At 38.8% G+C, this 22568-nt stretch overlaps 1 protein-coding gene across 1 annotated transcript; it reads left to right on the top strand.

Annotated features, from left to right (window-relative positions):
• Positions 1–760: 760 nt before the first annotated feature.
• On the top strand, positions 761–21671 carry LOC140168091 (adhesion G-protein coupled receptor G7-like). Its single transcript, XM_072191396.1, has 11 exons — positions 761–1863; positions 11279–11356; positions 11998–12068; positions 12380–12529; positions 12812–13178; positions 14582–14796; positions 15106–15273; positions 16461–16573; positions 18187–18446; positions 18551–18614; positions 19674–21671. Exons 1-11 carry the CDS (start codon positions 837–839, stop codon positions 20233–20235), a joined length of 3075 nt encoding a protein of 1024 aa, XP_072047497.1. The 5' UTR covers positions 761–836; the 3' UTR covers positions 20236–21671.
• Positions 21672–22568: the final 897 nt, after the last annotated feature.

Below are 22568 nucleotides of genomic sequence, written 5' to 3'. Positions count from 1 at the left end.
GCCTAGTAACCCCGTCAATCCGTCAATATCACCTTGGATACGGGGCTTCACCTCCCGCTGTGGTAAGGAATGGGCAGGCATAGGTCTAGGTGGTATGTCTATTGTCGAGTCGACGGTCGCCAGCACCCTCTTTTTCCAAGATGGCGCCCTCCATGCGTGTACCGGGGTTGCTGGCGTGGAACCAAAACAACAGCGGGAATCGCTGGTTAGAGCAAGCTGGGATGGAAAAGAACATGAACATGGGGGATCAGCGAAATTTACTGTCAGGGGCCTGCTTCGATCCAATGTGATTGACCTTTGACATTTGACACCTTTTAAAGTTATGGGTGGTAACTGGACTAAATGCTGAATACTCTTTATCCGTTGACTAAGTCAAGTTGCTTTCGCAGAGAAAATATTTTCCAACGTTTTGTTTGTTTTTTGTGTGTGATATTTTGTTATCGAACGGATGTTTTTACCTGCGCTTTTGTTCACAATGTTTGAATATTTAGGAAATGGAGTATAAATTGAAAATTTGAAATTGAAATTGAATAATCGTGTGGGTAACAGTAACAGATCACACAAATGCTGTGAAATAACTAAATACGAGGCCTATAATTACATTCTTAATAATTCGATTTATCATGTTTATTTTACCAGGTATATGTGAGGACACAAATGGAGCAAGTGAATATGTCTTCAGTATACCATCTTTGTCACAGTCAAAATACCCACCGCACGTGGTAATAACGACGTCATCATTAGTTCCAATACTCACCACTCTGACAATCCCAGGGGCTGGGTATGAGGTTAATAATACCATCCGTCGGGACAAACCTGTGGATATCAGATTGTCAATGAATGAAGTGCGTCTTACAAATTCTGGAGTTCAAGAAAGAACTATATTTGTTCGATCATCCGGTGAAAGTTTAGTGTTTGTTGTAGACAATGAAAACGAAGACTGTGACACATATTTAGTATACTCAACTTCGCAATTAGGCACACAGTACTATGTAGCATCATACAAACCTTACGCCACACGCTTCTCGTCATTATTATGTATCTCATCAATATACCCAAACACGTCAATTAACATCACAACTCCTGCAGGGGAAACTGTCCAAATCATTCTAAAACGATACGAGAGCTACCTATTTGATAGGAATGAAGGTGAAGATCTGTCAGGAACCTTTGTACAGAGTAACAAGCCAATAGCTGTAATCTCTGGTGTAATTACATATGTACCTGACGAAAAAGTGTGTTGTTTGGATGGCTTAATAGAACAACTACCACCTGTACATAGTTGGGGGTACACATTTACTCTCACTCCATTTCTAAGTTTAAATTATGGCTACGTGTACAGAGTGTTTACTACGATTCATTCAGCGACATTAATCATGTCTGACGGCAACATTACCCATATTGCAGATGAGTCCTTTTATGAAGAAGATGTCACAGGGGATACTGTTGTGTCGTTTACATCTGATCAGCCCGTCATGGCGGTACAGTACATGAAGGGTTCGCATGCCAATATGCCTGATCGTGGTGATCCATCTATGCTTATCGTTGCACCAAACACAGCATTCACTGCTGATGTAACATTCCCTGTTATTGAATACACTGGTGGGCATACATACTACATCAATGTAATACTAGAATGTGACTATGTTATGGATGATGGAGTTCTATTGGATGGAACACATTTCACGAGCTCGGATTCACTCAGCTCATCTGATAACTCAATGTGCTGTTTACGTAGTAATGTGTCTATTGGGCATCACACCGTATCTCATACCAATCCCACGGCAAGATTCTCTGTGATTGTTTATGCTATTGGTGGTGAATCTTCCTACGCCTATGCAGCCAATGCTTACGGTGCAGCAGGTAAGGCACCACCAGAAACAAATTAGTTCGATCTCTAGAACGACCATGGATGCTTGGTTGATCCTTATTTTTAATGAAATCAATCAATTTACTATTGTTAGGCTAATAATTGTGATATTATAGTAATTTTTGCCTGTAGCGATATTGATCAAAATAAATTTAGCATTGATTCTGATTAATTAGTTGATAGTTTATTAATAACGAGCATCGAAGCAGCATCGACGAGATCGACCGACAGATCGAACAGATTTGTTTCTTATGCCTAAGCACCTCAGGATATCTCAGAAACTTATACTTTATGGGAACATGAATATCTTAGCAAACTCAATAAAGATTTTAGGTCTCTCCAGCATGAGACGTGGGAGCAAAAATAAATAAGTTTCCCGGTAGGGGTAATCGTTGCTCTCGATGCACGGGCAAATAACTAATTATCTATGTCCGTGCAACGGGGCATAGATATTGTATTTGTTGTGTTTAGTCTTCGACTTCTCCTCCTCCTTCTCCTTCTTCTCACGCTTCCTTTGCACCCCTCTAGCTCATGAACTAAAGTAGCCTCGGGGCCCATACTTGGTACAGTGATGGCCCATAACCCCTAGAAATTTCCTATGGTACCCCCGACCCCAGAGGTCAAAGGTCATGGGCTACAGTGGGCAAAATGTGTAAAAATTGAAACATCTCTAGTCCAAGAACTATAACGCCCTCAGGGTTCATACTTAGTATAATGATGGCCCATGACCCCAAAAAGTAACTTATGGTAGCCACGACCCCAGAGGTCAAAGTTCACAGGCTACAGGGGGCAATATGTGTAAATTTTTAAAACCACTTTAGCTCAAGAACTATATGACCCTTAGATATTTCCTGCACTAACATCGACCCCAGAGGTCAAAGGTCATGGGCAACAATGAGCAATTTGTGTAAAATTTCAAACAGCTCTAGCTCATGAACTACAGCGCCCTCAGGATTCTCACTTAATACAATGATGACCCATGACCCTTGATGTATTCTATATTAGCCGCATCCCCAGGGGTCAAAGTCTAAAGGCTTTATAAAGCAAAATAGGTACGACCTATTAACACAATGTAGCGCATGATAGGTAGTATTTTGTTAGCTCCCTCTGTTTGCAATGATAAAGGTCTGAATCGTACGTCAAGGAAACTGATCACTTGACAAAAACTCCCTTAAAGAGAATGTGTAGGCATTTTGATTTTGGTTCCTTGGACCACCTCAAAAGGTTGTCATGATGGGACAAGGGGTGTGGTTGGTTAAGGGATGGGGTATTAGAGACAGTGTGGTTCAGTCTGGTGGTGTTTTAGAGAGAGTGAGGGTCTGATGAGTTATAAGAGAGAGTGAAGGCTTGGTAGGGTATAAGAGAGAGTGCGTGCCAGTCTAGTGGTGTTTTAGAGCGAGTGAGTGTCTGGTGGAGTATAAGAGAGAGCGAAGGCTTGGTGGGGTATCAGAGAGAGTATGGGTCAGTCTAGTGATGTTTTAGAGCGAGTGAGTGTCTGATGAAGTATAAGAGAGAGTGAAGGCTTGGTGGGGTATAAGGGCGTGATCACATCAGGCACTTTTGATGTAGGGACGTGGAGTCGACCCTACATCGAAACCACTTCCCAGTGTAGTGTGAACACAAAGTAAGTGGATTCGACCCTACATCAACAATGTGGATCGAAACTACCTGGTTGAGGTAGTTTCGACCCTAGGAGGTGGGTTAAATTTCGTAATGTGAACACGATAATGTGGAGTCGATCCACATATACCGGAAGTGGCTGTGGTCGTACGGGCCGAAATGGTGAACGTCAATGGAACAAAACGAACTGAAGACATGCTCTTTACTGCATATTTTGATGAATACCAATCAATCGATATTGGGGTCCAGCATTCGAGTCATCCGCACCCAAACGCAATTAGCGCGCCGGCGCGCGCGATCAACTTTGCGCCACGCTAGGCGTCCTGCGCGGAATTGCCAGCTCGCAGTACGCGTGTAGTTCTTCACGGTGTAAAAAGTAAACAAAATTGTGAAACAAAATAAAGATTGAATTTTAAATAGCATCGCTGTTTTTCCGTATATATCTTTTGTATTTTATGGCATCAAAACAAACTGGAACAAAGGTAACTAGTATACAGTTCCCGTTTAAACAATTATTTTATGGAAGCTAAAGTGAAATATGACAAAACAGAGGAGAAAATACGCTGTATTTGGTATTTTTACACCGTGGACACGTGAGAAACGCACGTGTTGTTTGTTTACATCATCAGAAAAAGGTCTATAAATCGCTTCTGAGGTGATGGCTTTACGAAATTTGGTATCTATGCTGCGTGGTACTACATGTGAGTCGTTCTACATGTAACATCCGGGTATGTGGATTCGCTCCACTTACGTCATAACCCACTTTCGATGTAGATTAGCTTGCTAGTGTGAACGCGAACTCAATGTGGATTCGATGTGGATCGACACCACTTCACTACCTAGGTACGAACCCACATTGTGTAATGTGAACACGCCCTTAGAGAGAGTGAGGGTCTAGTGGGGTATTAGAGAGAGTGTAGCCCAGTCTTGTGGTGTTTCAGAGAGAGTGATGGTCTGGTGGAGTATAAGAGAGTGAAGGTCTGATGGGGTATACGAGAGAGTGTGGTCCAGTCTGGTGGAGATTTAGAGAGAGTGATGGTCTGATGGGGGTATAAAAGAGAGTGAAGGCTTGGTAGGGTATTAGAGAGTGTGTGGGCCAGTCCAGTGTTATGAGCATTACGTGTATATCAAATGAAAGCTTAAAACAAGTGCTTTCACATGGTGCTCACCAAGTTTTCGTTTGTGAATAGGGGAAGGGGGTTAGGTGTGGTCACGGGCATAGATATTCGTGTTTGGTTAAGCACATTACTGTGGCATCTAGTTGAAATTGTGTTAGTGAATTTAAATAGTTTTGTCATGAACAGAAGCCAAAGCTAGGCATATATTCTTAAAAGAGTCACCAGTTTTTAATATCATCAGCTCAGCAAAAAAGAAAAAAGAAGAAACAGAAACAGAACTAGATGCCACAGTAATGTGTTTTACCAAACACGAATATCTATGCCCGTGACCACACCTAACCCCCTTCCCTATTCACAAACGAAAACTTGGTGAGCACCATGTGAAAGCACTTGTTTTAAGCTTTCATTTGATATACATGTAATGCTCATGGGCCAGAGCCAAAATTCCCGTTTGTGGCGGGACGGAATTTTGATAGGCCTTTTAAATTGTAGCTCTGTGACTGTTTATTTTATGGATTCTTCATGTTCTTAATATGAACAAGTAAGTTACAGACTACATTCACACACAAGAAAAATAGTCCAAAGAATCAACATTTTGCCACGGTAACACAAATTCATTGATGTGGCGGGACGGAATGATAAACTTCATGTATTTGTGAACACAGTACATTTGTTGAATTTTTATCAAAAGTATTGGAATAAAACATTTGTTTCTAACATTGGTATTAACTTCAACTATCCTTCTTTTGATATGGAAGGAATTATAAACTTTACCCCCCTCTTTATAGTACGTTCATCAATTTTTAAAAATCATGTCAATGTGGCGGGACGGAATGTGGCGGGACGGAATTTTGTCCACCATGTCAAAATCAAGAAAAAAAGCATTTGATTCACTTTAAAACTGACAAAATTGTCTTTTCTTTCACTTCCAATGAAACATTATTGCAAAATATTGACTGAGAAAGAAATTTTTTATCCCTTCCTGAACTTACAAAAATCATCTCAAAATGTGCCGAGGCCATGTTTTACACCATAGACCCTGAAAATAGAATTATTGCTGGCATCCTACCACAAAAGGCCTGAAATAGAAGAAGTTAAAATGGCTCTGAGTCTAGCAAAGTTGATGAATTATTTTTTTTTGTACTCAGGAATGTTTATTACCATAATAGTTGATATTTTGGAAAGTTTTGACTAAAAATTTTTTTTCGTCCCTTCCGGAACGTAAAAAATCACCTCAAAATGTGGCGGGACGGAATTGTACACATATTTTAATTTATTTCTTTAATTTTGCGAAGTCCACTGAAATTTTTTTTTAGTGCTGAAATTGTCTATACAGAAGACCATTATAATACCATAAACAAAAAACCCCTATATTTTTTTAATATGTAGTAACATCAAATTTAACAATTCCGTCCCGCCACACCGAGAGGGCGCTACGTGTGTATTTTATTGCTTGCATTCCGAAATTGACGGGCAAATTTTACTTTTTTTTTGCCGATTCATAATCTTTGGTTAGTAGCCTATTAAACCAAAGGAGAAATTCACTCCTGTGACAATTTCTAAATTTTAGGTTGAGTGATGACCATTTTTGGCTCTAGCCCTCATAACACTGGACTGGCTCACACGCTCTCTAATACCTTGCCAAGCCTTCACTCTCTTTTATACCCCCATCAGACCATCACTCTCTCTAAAACATCAAAATACTGACCCATACTCTCTCTAATACCCCACCAAGCCTTCACTCTCTCTTATACTCCATCAGACACTCACTCGCTCTAAAACATCACCAGACTGACCCATACTCTCTCGAATACCCCACCAAGCCTTCACTCTCTCTTATACTCCACTAAACACACACTCTCTCTAAAACACCAACAGACTGGACCACACTCTCTCTAATACCCCACCAGACCCTCACTCTCTCTTATACTCCACCAGACACTCACTCTCTTTAAAACACCACCAGACTGGCACGCACTCTCTCTAATACCCTACCAAGCCTTCACTCTCTCTTATACCCCATCAGACCCGCACTCTCTCTAAAACACCACCAGACTGGACCACACTCTCTCTAATATCCCACCCCTTAACCAACCACACCCCTTGTCCCATCATGACAACCTTTTGAGGTGGTCCAAAATCAAAAATCAAAATGCTTACACATTCCCTTTTAAAGGAGTTTTTGTCAAGTGATTAGTTTTCTTGACGTACGATTCAGACCTTTTTCATTGAAAACACAGGGAGCTAACAAAATACTACCTATTGTGCTACACTGTGTTAATAGGTCGTTCCTATTTTGCTTTTTAAAGCCTTTTAGACTTTGACCTCTGGGGATGCTGCTAATATAGAATACATCAAGGGTCATCATTGTACCAATTATGAACCCTGAGGGCGTTGTAGTTTTTGAGCTAGAGCTGTTTGAAATGTTTCACATATTGCTCACTGTAGCCCATGACCTTTGACCTCTGGGGTCGATGTTACTGCAGGACATATCTAAGGGTCATGGGTCATCCTTGTACCAAACAAGAACCCTGAGCGCGCTATAGTTCTTGAGCTAAAGTGGTTTTAAAAATTTACACATATTTCCCCCTGTAGCCTGTGACCTTTGACCTCTGGGGTCGTGGCTACCTTAGGGTACTTCTAGGGGTCATGGGAAATCATTATATTAAGTATGAACCCTGAGGGCGCTATAGTTCTTGAGCTAGAGATGCTTCAAATTTTACACATATTGCCCCCTGTAGCCCATGACCTTTGACCTCTGGGGTCGAGGCTACCCCAGGAAATTTCTAGGGGTCATGGGCCATCATTATACCAAGTATGGACCCCGAGGCTAATTTAGTTCTTAAGCTAGAGGGGTGCAAAGGACTGGTCTTAAGGAGAAGGAGAACTAGAAACCACAGTTGTGTTTGACCAAACACGAATATCTATGCCCGTGGTATAAGCTTTAAATGATATAAGTGTCATTATCATACCACTTAAAATAAAAAAACACCCAATTGGGCGCCAAATGCAAAAGTTAGTGACCATCATGTGAAAGCCCTTGTTATAAACTTTAATTGATATAAGTATCATCCTCATAGCACCTAAAATTTAAAAAAAGCGCCCAATTGGGCGCCAAATCCAAAAGTTGGTGACCACCATGTGGAAGCCCTTGTTATAAACTTTAATTGATATAAGTATTATCCTCATAGCACCTTAAATATAAAAGCGCCCAATTGGGCGCCAAATCAAAAGTTGGTGACCATTATGTGGAAGCCCTTTTATAAGCTTTAATTGATATAAGTATCATCCTCATAGCACTTAAAATAAAAAAAGCGCCCAATTGGGCGCCAAATCTAAAAAAACTGGTGACCACCCCCTTGGTCACACCTATTAACCAACCGCACGCCATGTCCCACATTGACAGCCTTTTGAGGCGGTCCAAGGCACCAATATCAAAATGCCTACACATTCCCTTTTAAGGGAATCTTTGTCAAGTGATCAATTTCCTTGACGTACGATTCGGGCCGATATCATTGCAAACACATGCAGCTAACAAAACGCTACCTATTGCGCTACACTGTGTTAATAGGTTGTATCTAGTTTGCTTTTTAAAGCCTTTGAACTTTGACCTCTGGGGTTGCGGCGACCACAGAATACATCTAGGGTCATGGGCCATCATTGTACCAAGTATGAACCCTGAGGGCGCTGTAGTTCTTTAGCTAGAGCTGTTTGAAATTTTACACATATTGCTCACTGTAGCCCGTGACCTTTGACCTCTGGGGTCGATGTTACTGCAGAAAATATCTAAGGGTCATGGGCCATCATTGTACCAAGCATGAACCCTGAGGGCGCTATAGTTCTTGAGCTAAAGCGGTTTTAAAATTTACACATATTGCTCCCTGTAGCCTGTGACCTTTGACCTCTGGGGTCGTGGCTACCATAAGTTACTTTTAGGGGTCATGGGCCATCATTATACTAAGTATGAACCCCGAGGGCACTATAGTTCTTGAGCTAGAGGTGCTTCAAATTTTACACATATTGCCCCCTGTAGCCCATGACCTTTGACCTCTGGGGTCGAGGCTACGCCAGGAAATTTCTAGGGGTCATGGGCCATCATTATACCAAGTATGGGCCCCGAGGCTACTTTAGTTCTTGAGCTAGAGGAGTGCAAAGAAGTGGTCTTAAGGAGAAGGAGAAGAAGGCGAAGACGAAGGAGAAGACTAAACACAACAAATACAATATCTATGCCCCGTTAACACGGGCATAGATAAGAAGGCGAAGAAGGAGAAAACTAAACGCAACGAATACAATATCTATGCCCCGTTACACGGGCATAGATAAAAACAAAGTCATTGAGTGGCCCGATTGTTTTGCGTTTTTTCCCCTAAGAAAACAATCGTTAGACGGAGTCTCTGATTTGTAATTAATTGTAACCCAGTATTGTACAGGGGTAAGGTATTCATTCAAAATGATAGCCATTGTAAACCATCCCAAAATTAGTCGAAACAGTTACGGAGCAACCAATGCACATTTAGCGTTTCCACTGCTTGGATATTTGGGTTAAAAATAAACACTTTCTCAAAGTTAAGTTACTATAATACACTCAGAACGCTAGTCACTCGAAGGCTATTGTTATACAAGGCTCATGCACTCAGTCATTTAATTAGGCTTTGGAACTAATTGAATTCGGTGTTGAAATGACGAAATTGTGAGGTACGCTTTTGATGTGAAAATATATTTTCTTGACTAAATGAAAAACAATATTTTAATTTTTTCAGTAAATATCAACAGAAAACCACATTGCATGATACTGTATTTCTAAACAAAAATCCTGGTGTTAAACTCAGCGTGAAATTTAGTCTTCTAGTGTAAGATTTTCGATTTTGACAGGCCTTATCTTCGCCTGTGAGCTTTTTGGTGTCAACTTTTTAGCTTTTCAAAGTAATATAGTCCGTTAATGAAAGATTTTCCCAACCTTTCTAAAGCACATCATAACGTGCTATAATCATAGTTTTTCAGAATTTCCGAATTGATTACACCATTTTTCAGTTCCGACTGCCAGGTTCTTTTTTTTTTCAAAATAAGCACATGAATGTACCCATGGATGGATGATTTTGCATCTGAGTTGGACATTTTGGCAATTGCTAGTCTTTCTTTAGCGAACTAAAGACTGCACCAAAAAGTAACGCATCTGTTATAAATACGCATATAGCGTCAGAACTAATGAGTGTGTTCACAATATTTTAACATAGAAAGAAGGATGATTTATTTGCGCATATTTTAAAATACCCGAATTTAAAAGTTGCAGCTATTTGTATTGATTGGAAGTCAGCGCGAAGATAAATGGAGAGTTTTAGCAATACATGCCCCAATGCTTGCGTAATAATCATTGATTGCTGTAAACTGCAACTTTTATGATAAGGATAATGTACTGAGTGCACTGCATTAGTCAAGATAATCGCACGCGCCGTGGAGTTATTGCATTTAGCTCGATTTATTTGAGTTCATTAATCATAAGTTATGGCAATGATAGTTGCAAAATAGAACACAGTTTGTAACCTATGATTTACATCGTGCGCACGAAAAAATACCATAACCTATAACTATTTTAACACCACAGAATGTATATTCGTACTTTTTTGATGGTATATGTATCGAACAGACAAGTTATATGATTATGTGAAAGTAGTATTTCTAGTATTTGAGCGTGCACGCATTATCTAAAATCTATTGTTTAGCGTGCGGGTTTTAGATAATGTATTGTTCAGCGTGCAGGTTTGTATAATTTGGGCTATGAAGGGCAGTTCGCGAAAATAATGCACGGGAGAAGAATACATAACGATGAATAGAAACGGGCACTAGAAGTATATATTCGGATATTTTTCTTTAAAAGCACTACGGTGTTGTTAATATTGAACGACAACAACTGCTTTATTCATATTTAAGACATTTCTGAAACCCGAAAGCAAGTGCATGGCTGATTCAAGAAGAAAGAAACAATGTCATTTATTGAGGAGAAACTACTTCATGTGTAATGTTCACGTTTTTAATCATTCGGTTGTAATACATCCATGTATCTGCTCAATCGATAAGGCGTTCGACTATGGTGCGAGAGGTTGCGAGTTCGAACCCTGGCGGTGCCTAGTACGCTCTCATGGAAAAATTGAGTTAGCTTGAAATTCCCCTGGATAAGGAACTCACTGCTAATTTGTCCCGTTGTAACCCGTACGAAACTCGGGGAGCTGATCCTGGTTGCGAAGGTTATTTGTGGAATGTCTAGGGTGTGCGCTCTTGAAGCAGCAAAACCCTGATTTGTTGTTTAATGGTTAATGGAATGACGTGGGCCATAGTGGTCAGCGACAACCTGTAAAGTGTGCTGAGGCTTGTGGATCAACGTCTAGGCGTTGTGCCTGTGCGTAGCGCACTATAAATCAATGCGCTTTTTTATCTCTTTTACCAATGTTTTTGACTGTATCGCTTTAAATAACTTTTAATAGTGTTATAAGAAGTGGGAGCGTGGAATGCGCCTGAAGATTAGTGTGTTTGACGACGCATTCAGGATCGGATGTGAAAATTTGCCACTCAAACAATTTAATAAGTCCAGATGACTATTCCTAAATCTTATGTTTATTACTGTAATGCGTTTTTATTTCAAATTGATTTTAAGTCTTTTTTTTTACTTTTGTAGAGTATCTTCCAACCCAACCTGAAACGGAATCAACCACAGATGTAACTGCAGTTACTGCACCGATAACTAATAATTATAGTAAGTATATGGATTATACATTGTTCTAATTTACGTCAGTTCATACCGGGAAACTTGAATCACAAAATTTGACACACGTGTGAGGGCCGCCATGGGGTGCTAACAGCGCGCCCGGGGTGCTAACAGCGCGTCCGTTAGCAACCAGACTACGCGATCAGTATCGCGTAAAGTACGCATTCACGGTGTCAACGACCATGAGGTTGACAAATTCCAAGTCTTACGTAGCAGGACTTGTTATATTTGTAAATTCTAGAGCAATGTCTCTGTATTTTCTTTCTTTTGATGGATGCACCTCATTTGTTTTACGTATTTAATAAAGTAAAGTCAAATTGGGAAGTCGCAGATAATTATACACAAATTACAGGACAATTATATTGCTATTTCTGCTTTAGAAGTTTTTGCTAAATATTACAGGGATGATTAATTATAACTTATATACCAAGTTTATGGGTATATAGCTTTATGACAACCAGTCATTTCTACACAAAAGCCCTAAGTCTCCCTCTCACTCCCTCCCCCACTCACCTCTGCTCTCTGTCAATAGGTGGCACTATCAAGCAAGAATGCTCGCCAGGTAAACTATTATGAAAAATATTAGCAGAAAACTATACTTTAAAACCTTCTTTGTTTTCATTCCATAGCTTGTGCTGGAAGCAATTCATCTCTGGCAGCAAATGAACAGACCTCTATCAATCTAGAGGATATCGAAAATGTACGTATAAAATGCCACTCATATGTCCAACACCACACACCCTCGTCGTACACACCCCACATCGCCACTCAATATTCTTAGTCAGTGGCTGTGGCTTAGCTTGTTAGCGCTGAATTTCATTATATTTCAGAAACAGGGGGGAGTTTTCAAGACGGTAACTTGCTCAATGTTTGCTCAATAAAACCGCGTTTATAGTTATTAAAATAATAATTAATTGACTAAGAAAGAGAATAAACGATAGGAATATTTGTCCCGCTGCTATTTCCAAAATATGCGTTTTAATATAGAAACAAATTTGTTTCATTTAACAGTTTAATGTAACCAGTGAAAATGTCGTGGAGGTGGTCCAAGTACTAGCAGAATCTACAGACAGACCGGATTGCATATTTACTGATACTGACATCATGCTTGTTGGTAATGCATTGGAGAAGATTGCTAATGTAGGGGATGGTTCTCAAGAGGTACGCTGATAGTGATAAACATTTACCTTGTCATTTGTCTCTCATACATTTTGCAAAATAGATATGTGCTGTGTGGCTTTCTTTTGTTTCAAGATAGGTAAAACTATACTTTTTCTGAATCATTATGCGAGGAACACAATGCTTGCGTTTTTCACCAAGTGTGATCAATTTAACACAATAGATGCGGTTGTTTGATACACATATAATCTTCAAACCACGACTTGCAGATGCTTTCGATTAACACTATTTTAAAAATCGATCATTGTAATGTTTTGTTCTCAGGTGACGCAGTCGGTTGTGAAGACAGTTAACAATATTCTAAGAACAGCTAATTCTAACGTCCCACCAACGAGGCAGATAAGAAACAACTCCACCACTCGCATAATCTTAGCTGTTGAAAGACAAGTAGCTCAAGCCTTACAACAGACTGATCAAGTCAACGTAGTAGAATCCAATATAGCCGTCGAAGGAGTCAGATTTAATTCGAGTACATACAACTTTACAGGAATTGGGTTTGGTATATTAACACCTGTTATGACATCCTTCACCAACGATTCGACACGCACGTACTATGAGGAATCATCTATTACGCAAGACGGACCTACTGGTTATATCTTCTTATCTAAGGACACGGTGGAAGAATTGCTAAGTAAGTTGTTGAAATAGAATCTGTGGTGAGATTGTGTTGTTGTTATATAGTTAATTGGCTTGGGTCATCTCTTTGTTTTTGTCTGTCTATATGTTTACAAATTACTATTAAATCATAATGTCAATATCGTGGATATAATCTGTTCTAACTGTATAATTGAAGATCGAATTAAAAAGACTAGTTTGCATCTGACGTCAAGGCAAAGATGCGGTGTGATTGGTTGCTGACCTGCGCAGTACGAGTATTTTTGGTCTGGTTGACAGGGCGTCATACGCAAACTAGTCTCTTTAACTGTGTCTTCAAATATACGAGTAGTGACACCTCAGCAAATCAGTGCTGCTGAGTCCTGGATAAATCGATCGAACAGCTAATGAAAACACGACCTTATATTCCCGATCAGAGCCAAATCATGAATATTAATTACCAATTAACGCATGCGCAACAATATGAAAACTCGCCAGTTTTGACCTGGTTCCTTCGAATTTAAAATGCCTCTACATGGCTTATATGCCAAGACTTATGCAAATAAATGCAAATAATGTTAGAATACGTTATTAGCTTCAGGGATAACCTAAAAATATCCCTAAGTCTCGATTATTTACGTACAAACGAAGGGTTTGAAAATCGGAATTTTGCTTTACGTCTATGGGGACTTTGCCCTTGGAATTCGGCTATTTTGGTCAAAATTCCGAATCAACGTGTACTGTGGGATGGCCTTTAAGCATCCTCTGGTGACACCTCATGCATATTTTCTTGGGTAGGATTAAGACAAATATTCAACGTAGGGCATGAAAACTAGCACTGCAGCCCTGTTATATTGATTTTACTAAGTAAAATACTAATACCTATTTGAATGTATCCAAAGATAAAGGGAAATTAATAAGGTGTCACTGTAGCTGGAATAGATGTACTTTAAGCCAATCTTGTATGCATGCTATTTTGTGTTTAACCAATGCCGCAGCGTTAAAGATATTCCATTTTCATCACGAGCTTAAGGTTTGACACTAATTGTTGCGATTTGGTAGTTTACAGCATCTTGCGAATGGTAGTCAGCTTTGGTAAAAATCACATTGATCATTTCATAGCGAGTGTGTGGAAGAATTCAAATATATACTTTTGTAGGTCCTGTGGTTCTTGAGTTATGTTGTAAGAGGGCTGAAACACCTGCAACAATACATAAACGTACATAACTCATTAACAACGATAAATCAAGCAAGGTTTGAAAGTATATGGTTTGTAGAATGAACTTTTTCAAAACATCAATGTGTTATTTTTCAATAATATATTGATTTACATTTTTTTTTTAATTTACATAATGTTGTTGTTATAAACTATATTCGAACACAATTGTCGCACCATTATAAATTTCAAAATACCGTTGTTGTTTTTGCTTTTATGCACAGCCAAATATAGTGATTTAACCTTTGTTTTCGTGGCATATCGAAATGACTTCCTGTTTCCGTCCAAGAAGGCATCTAAGCTTGATCTTAGTGTGGAGGGTTTTATACTGTCAGCCAATGTGGAAAGCGACGGGAAGACAGTCAACTTAAACGATCCCGCAGACCCGGTTGTCATCGAAAATAAAAAAGATTCAGAGAGTCCAACATCTTTTTCGCGGGTATGTGATTTAGGTATAATGTTCTAATTATAGTAGAAAGTTTTCATGTTTAAGAACTATCATCGAGCGGGATTTTTGTTTGCATACGCTTTCATCAGCATAAAATAAAAGAACACAATGTAAGAATTTTTTCTCTCTGAACAAAAAACAAACAAACAAAACCAAAAACACACAAAAAACAAAACAAAAACACGAGGAACAAATGGTCAATGACTTTAAGAAACATAACATAAACTTGTGTTTCTCTCCGCCATTGAATCATATTGGTGTTTGTATCATCAATGTTTATTTCATTCATGCTTTGAATAGGATTCGTGTCATTTTCCTGAGTCATCATGCGTGTCTTGGGACTTTGACTTGAATGGAACCGGAGGTGCAGGAGATTGGTCTTCGGAAGGATGTACCTATTTGGGAGTTAACAAAGATGGAAGGAGAGTGTGTCATTGCAATCATTTGGCCAACTTTGCCATGCTTGTGGTAAGTATCTCTAAAATCAAACTATAATACTGAAAATTAAAAAAAACTTACTATGCTATGCTATTGGTTATCAATCAGATGACTTATGCTGCCAGGTAATATCTTGTGTGAAGCAGCGACTGATTGTTGTAAACATTGATTATAGGACTTCATAATTGAACAATTAGGCACCGACTTCCCCTCCCCTTATAATAGGTATATGTCAGACTCAGTTTAAAAAGAACATTTTGCTATCCCTTATAATATGTCCTTTTAAAATTGTCAGGAGTTAATTACTTAAGGCAGAGCGTATGTTGTGACGATAATAATTCGTATTTGCATAATTAAATATAATACATTGCCGCAACCCATACATGCCACTCATCAAGTGCACGCCGTTTTATCACTGCATCCATTGCTCGCCGTGGGGAGATGTCTTTTCCATGTTTAGAGAATTGAATTACTTCTTGTGGAATCTACGAACCGTTTTGTTTAGTCCCGTTGTTCATGACGGCGAGTTTGCTGTATACCATGACGAGCACGTGAATTATAGTAATACAAACATTTATTATTTTGCTCCTTCATGTTTATGTTCTGACCATGTAAAATCTCAGTAAATTTCATAAACATAATTATGTTTCAGTTATTTCATCTGGTTCATTTTGTGTAGCCATTCCGTATCCCGCTCATTATTTCTCCTCATTGGTGAGGTTCCAAATGCGGTACCTCTCTCTGCCTTCCTTTGAGTAATTCCTCATATTTTATTAAATAAAATAAATAAATAAATGTAGATATTTATATAGCGCTTTATGCCGTAAACAGCCTCAAAGCGCTTTACATTTATTCCGCTGTTATTAGAATATGTCGGAACCACGTTTGCTGCCTACAAATGGCGCAGGGTTCATCAGTACAACGACTGTGACTACCCCTAACAGCTTCCCATTGCACCTGGGTGGGGTGAGGCAAGCGTGACAAAGCGCCTTGCCCAAGGGCGCAACACAGTGGCGGGACAGGGACTCGAACCCACGCACGTCAAGCAAGCTCTCAGATTATGAGTCCAAGGCCGTAACCACTGAGCCACCGTGCACTATTATAAGTAGTTATACGAATGATCCTGCTGCATGGGGTAATTATGGCATGCACAATGTGCATTGCACATCTATGTGTTTCACAAAATCTATGTAAAAACCGATGTTGTAAACCCACAGTACCACGGGGAGAATACGATAAACAGTAGAGCCTTGAACATCCTCAGCAAGGTTGGGTGTGGCTTGTCAGTAGCGGCACTTACTATAACCGTCACCATATTCACATTGTTCAGGTAAAGTGGGATTTTTTTAATCTATAAACCTTATTATTGGTTTAATTCAGAGTACGAAAATATCATAACCAATATAAGGATTCTAGATACTAAAAATGGGTACATGGTATTAGTCCAACACGCCGCCAATCCGATGCACCACTAGTCCGATACGCCTCTAGTCCGAATCTAAAATGCACTCTGCCGGTCCGACAAGCCACGAGTCCGAATATGGAATGTAATGCACTAGTCCGATACGCATCTAGTCCGAATCTAGAAAACACGTCTTCAGTCCGACACTGTGCTAGTCCGAATCTATAAAACAATGCGCAAGTCCAATCCAAAATTCAGACTAGCGCAGTTTCCCCCTAGATTAGGACTAGCGCAGTGTTTCCCAAATTCGGACTAGCGCAATGTTTTGCAGACCGAAGAATATAGTTCGTTGTCACTCAACTTGTTTCCTCGCAAATTCACTTTGCCTCCCAGTGCCAAAATGTGGCTTGAATGAAAGGAAATGGGTGCATTCCCCAAGTCTTGGGTTTTCCTTCCGGTTTCCCTGCTAGTAATAGGCAATGTTGACATACACTTTGTCAAATTTTCTCGAATCTTTGGAGAGCTTCCCCCTCGGGAACCCCCAGGACAAGTCATGCAGTGCTTTAAAAAACGATTTTGACATACAAGTTTTCTCGACTAAAAGGGGGGAAAGCCCCCTCAGGCATCCACGGTACAGGTGTTTAAAAACATCGAAAATGTACGTTTTTGACATATTATTTGGGCAACATTTTGTTCGATTCCAAGGGAAATCCCTCTCGGACTAGCGCAGTGTTTTTCACATTCGGACTAGCGCAGTGTTTGACTGCAAAAGTGTTTACTAGATTCGTATTTCATATTTGGACTAACGGCTTCTTGGACCGAATAACTGTTTTCAGACTTAAATTCGGAGTAGCGGCGTGTTTTTCAGAATTAAATTTCGGACTACCGCAGTGCCGGACTGTCACGCTTGCATTATTTTTCATTTTCGGACTAGTGCAATGTTATTTGCGGACTTGCGTAGTGCTTTTCATTTTCGTCTGACACAATGTGTTGGACTAGCGGAGTGTCGGACTGAGTGGTGCACCATCAATTAATATTATCACGTCATTTCCCTCCTTTTTTGTGTTACTGATTATCCATGTAATACATCACATGACATGTACCTTTACTATTTTGTCGAAAGAATGATAGGTATATCAAATGCTCATGTACCATCAATGAAGTACAATAATAGAGGGTCAATACTGATTTTCGAGATTGTTCCTTGGACAATGGATGATGCTGAACTGTTGTAATACATTTATCGACATAAATGTACATGTATCAGGTTTTCATATAGTTTGTTGAAATAATATAACGACAATGTCGCGACACTTTTAAACGAGCAAGCAAGCGAACACACGAGAAATCAATACATTGTATACCAGATCTATGAAACTGGTTTAATTGCATATTTTAGCATTTTTATATTTTGTAAACAATTTCCTGATATTTTTCCTTCCATTTTCTTTTTGTTTGTTTGTTTGTTTGTTTCTTGGGGTGTTTGTTTGTATGTTTGTTCGTTTTGGTGCTTGTTTGATCGTTTTAAATTGCACTCACAGGAGATTAAGAACGAGACCTCGAAACATATTGATTCAGCTTTGTGTCTCCCTTATTGCACTCTACCTGATATTTGTTGTGGCCATTGATCACACCTGTCCAAGACATGCCTGTACTGTAGTAGCTGTATTGCTACATTATTTCCTCTTGACTACAATGGCGTGGATGGCAGTGGAAGCAAGATATTTGTATATCAAGCTTGTCAGATGGTATGATCCAGAATCAGATGGATTTGTTATCAAGTCAGCTGTGGCAGCCTGGGGTAAGTTATTGCAACTTGCATCTACATGTCTTTGTAAATGATTTGTAAATTGTTATCAGCTATTGCGTTTAATAATGTAACTTTATTTGATTCTTTTTCATTAGGAATTCCTGCAGCAATCACGGCTATTTCACTCGCCAGCTTCAAGTCTTATCAGAATGAACACTAGTAAGTAATTCAAACTTTTAAGTTTTTAAATCATTGCCACTGTAGAAGACATTTAAAGGTGTTTTAAATGTTCATTAACAACAGAGATAAACTGAGCATAAGCATGATCATGTGCACTTCGGTTATATTTATAAATTCGCTTTTATAAATACGCATGTAACCACATCCACGCTGCCATAACAGCTAGCAGACAGTAAGTCTCAAAGTGACCTTCTACATAGCGGGTGACCTTCCTATACATTTGAATGCAAAGGCGGAACAACATGAGGTTACTGTGCAGTAAAGTTGTCTATTTTGCTCAACTTTGTGATTATATTGTAAATGTTTCCGTCGTTGACTATTTTCCTCTGTCGTCAAATACTTTCAAAATGTTATTTTTGATAACATATTACAAATTCGGAATCCCCTATATGTAAGAAATTTGTTATTCAATTAATACTTAAATTTGATGATATTTATCTACAGACTTCCTATCCTTTTCTGTATAGTGGTCAATGCATAAGGATTTGGTCACGCTTGCTGGTCTTGGTATGCCGTGCCCATGGGTCATACCGAAGTACACTGATGATTAGGCGAAGATAATCTTTTTACAGCATAATCTCCGGAATTAATGGGTATTCACTAAAATGAAGTTGAAATACGTTATTATGTTCAGCAATTCTTCTTGACAGCTTGCCCACAGTGTGTAGTTATAACAAAGGAATCATGTCCCTGTTCCTATTACTATAATGACCCAGATGGGTAATCAGTTATACACCAGATAACTTCAGTCCAGCCTTTTAGAATGTGACCTTCGCAAGAATTGGTTATCAAATGTTGACAGTTGGTAACGGGTGTCATGCTAGAAGCATTTGCCATACTGTGGTTCATTCAATGTGTTTTTCAGCTGAAACATAACTGATGATTTGTATTGTTTCAGGAGTATGTTGCTACCTGAGATATTACTATCTGTGGCGTGCTCGCGATTATGTTTTATGTGTGTTTAAGTACCATTAACATGATGCCATGAAAATACACATAGAAAGTTAATATAATTTCTTGTATCATATTGTATTGCAGCTGTTTTCCCAAGGTTGGCTTGGTGACACACCTAGGTATTCTCTTACCAATAGCACTAGTGTTAATTCACAACGTGATATGCTTTGTTCTGGTGTTAAGAAGTATCTTTCGACCTCGACCAGGAGTAGGTGGACGGGTCAGAAGCGAAAGTGAGAAGAATGAGAAGAAAATATTGACGAAACGCTTCCAGAATACCATAGCTATTTCTTGTTTACTCGGACTCACCTGGGTCTTCGGCTTCTTGGCTATTGATGATGCGGTGATAGTATTCCAGTGGCTGTTCTGTATATTCAACGCTTTTCAGGGTGTGTTTATTTTCATCATTTTCTGTCTGAAACAAAAAGATGTTCGTGAAGTTGTTACCGCCAGTTTTCGTAGCAGATGCGGAAGAAGTACGACAACTAGTGGTTCGCGTAAAGATAAATCGGATACATTTCATGGCAGTCCTTCAGATGCCACTTGTGATACCCCTATATCGTCTAGGAAAACCACCAATATGTCTGTGGTTGAGGATACATCGGGTATGGACAATAAGGGTATTGAATTGGACGTACAAAATTAATAAAACAATGTTTGGATTGTTTATAACAATGTGTTAGAAAGGAGCAAATGGGCTCCCAATGGGAAGATGAATCGATGATACCGGAATTTAAAATAAATATGGAGACAAATTGTTTTTAATTAAAGGCATTAATGTTTGGAAGAAAAGGGCCATGTCTCGGGTGTGGTTACCTATTCTGATAATAACCATGATAACCTGACAAGGATTCAAATCGGTTTAAGTCTCTGTTGTCCTCGAATGGTCTTTTTTCAGCACATCACAGAGCCCACGGCCACTGTCTTGATTTGCCTATTACTCGTGAAAAAGAACAATTAGTATTCGATAATTATCTTCATCCTGGTTTGTCATGGAATTATGGATATATAATAACTATGTACATTAAATTTTCAAAGAACTCAATCGCCTACTGTGTCTATCCCTACACGTCATCTTATGGCAGTTGACATCAATGTTTTTCGTGCCGATTTAAGTTCATCCTTTTCTAAAATATGTTTTTGCAGCTATGGATATTGAATCTTGCGTTGGAAATTATAATCTTGTTCTTAGTGGCCTCCTGGACAAACATGCTCCATCGCAAACGCGAACAGTTAGGTTGAGACCAAATAGTCCATGGTTTATTGAGGGCATCCGGATAGCGATACAAAAAAGGAGAAGGCTGGAGAGCGACACACAGGGCTTGGATTGCAAATGTTACTGTGAACAAAAGAATGCTGTAAATAAGTTAATTGAACAGGGACAAATAGAGTACTACTCAAGTCAAATTAATGAGAAAGCAGGTGATCAAAAACAGTTGCTTGTTGAAAAAAAAAACACCACTGTTTACCACCTGCCAGTGAAGTTGAAATCCGGGATATTATTTTGTAAGTCACCATGTACATCCTGTGAGTTGGACCCTGTCCCGACATAATTGGTCAAAGATGACTTTTGATGACTTTGTTCCTTACATTACCACCATTGTGAATAAGTCTTTTGCTGAAAAGAATAGAAAGCTGGCTTTGGCAAGGTAAAGGAAGTCCTAAATAATTATAGGCCTATAGCCAATCTGGAATTCTTAGGAAAGGCAATATTCAGATGATTCAATGTGAATGTTACCTACATCAAAGGATCATGATGACCTTATGATACAGATCACAGTCTTACTCTCGCAAAAGATAGAGTACCATCTGAAACATTCCGAGATAGTAATGCGTTTGCACGTTTGTATAATTTTGTACAATTTTGGTCATACTTACACTTTAAAATATGTATTAATTACAGTCTTGTATTTTTATGATCATAGTGATTAAAAATATAGGTTTTGGTATAATTTGTTTAGATTTAAATTTTCACTTTTTTACAATTCTGGTCAAGTGTATGTGCCTGCGTGGTATGTGTAGGTGGAGGGGTGTGCTAGTGGGATGTGGAGGTGTGATGTGTGTGCACGTGCGAGGGATGTATCTCTGGGTGGGGTGGGTGGGGGTGTGTGTATACATGTATGGAATAGACGATGTGAGTATACAGGGGTGTGTATGAGTGAGAGCATATCATTGAATTATGTAAAAATATTATTCCTATTTTTTACTTTATTGCAATTTATCATATATCGTAGTTGATTTTGTGTATACAGAGTGTGAAAATATTATTCTCATTTTTACTTTATTGCAATTTATCATTAATGGTTGTTTATTTTCATATATACAATATACTTTTTAACATTATTTGTTGTATCTTTATAATATTCAGGTTTTTATGGTATGTACTTTTATAATCTTATATTTGTAAGTATATTTCATGGTATATTCTGGTCGTATAATTCTTATATAATGTATTCAATTTACTGTGAATTGTCTTCTATTTTAACACGGCCATGTGGAAGAGTAATTTTGTAAAATTGAACATGATTTACCTGTATAAATAAAATTGTAATGATAATAATACATGAACAAATTTTAATCCATACTCAGAGCAGCCAGCGCACATAAACATTGAAAAAACAACCAGTGCATTAATTTGATTCGAACCCTCGTAATCCTAACACGATGCTGTAACCAACTGAGTCACAGAGGTACGCAGAAGAAGAGCGGAATATTTCAATATATAAGTATCTACCAAAAACGTTTGTTGTTTTCATAATTGCAATTTGATAATATTATATAAAAAGCACATATAAGTCTATAATTGTAAGAGTATCGGATCTTTTTGAATTTTAATAACTGCGAAACGCCGGCGGTAGAGACCAGCAATAAATGTGTATCTCAGCAATTTCCGCGATTCCTGCATTAGTTTTAATGAATAGAATATAATAGCGGATACAATAGCGAATTCAATAGAACTCTGTTTCGGGTAAATAAACC

The sequence above is a fragment of the Amphiura filiformis genome, chromosome 13, assembly GCF_039555335.1.
Source record: "Amphiura filiformis chromosome 13, Afil_fr2py, whole genome shotgun sequence".
Lineage (NCBI taxonomy): Eukaryota > Metazoa > Echinodermata > Ophiuroidea > Amphilepidida > Amphiuridae > Amphiura > Amphiura filiformis.
The sequence above is the reverse complement of the archived record's forward strand: the minus strand, read 5'-3'. Positions and strand labels throughout refer to the sequence as shown.

Coding starts and splice junctions, on each gene's coding strand:
- LOC140168091 (XM_072191396.1), top strand. CDS start 837: ATGAATGAAGTGCGTCTTACAAATTCTGGAGTTCAAGAAAGAACTATA. Junction 11,357..11,997: donor ACCGATAACTAATAATTATA/GTAAGTATATGG, acceptor TTCATTCCATAG/CTTGTGCTGGAAGCAATTCA. Junction 18,615..19,673: donor TCTTATCAGAATGAACACTA/GTAAGTAATTCA, acceptor ATTGTATTGCAG/CTGTTTTCCCAAGGTTGGCT.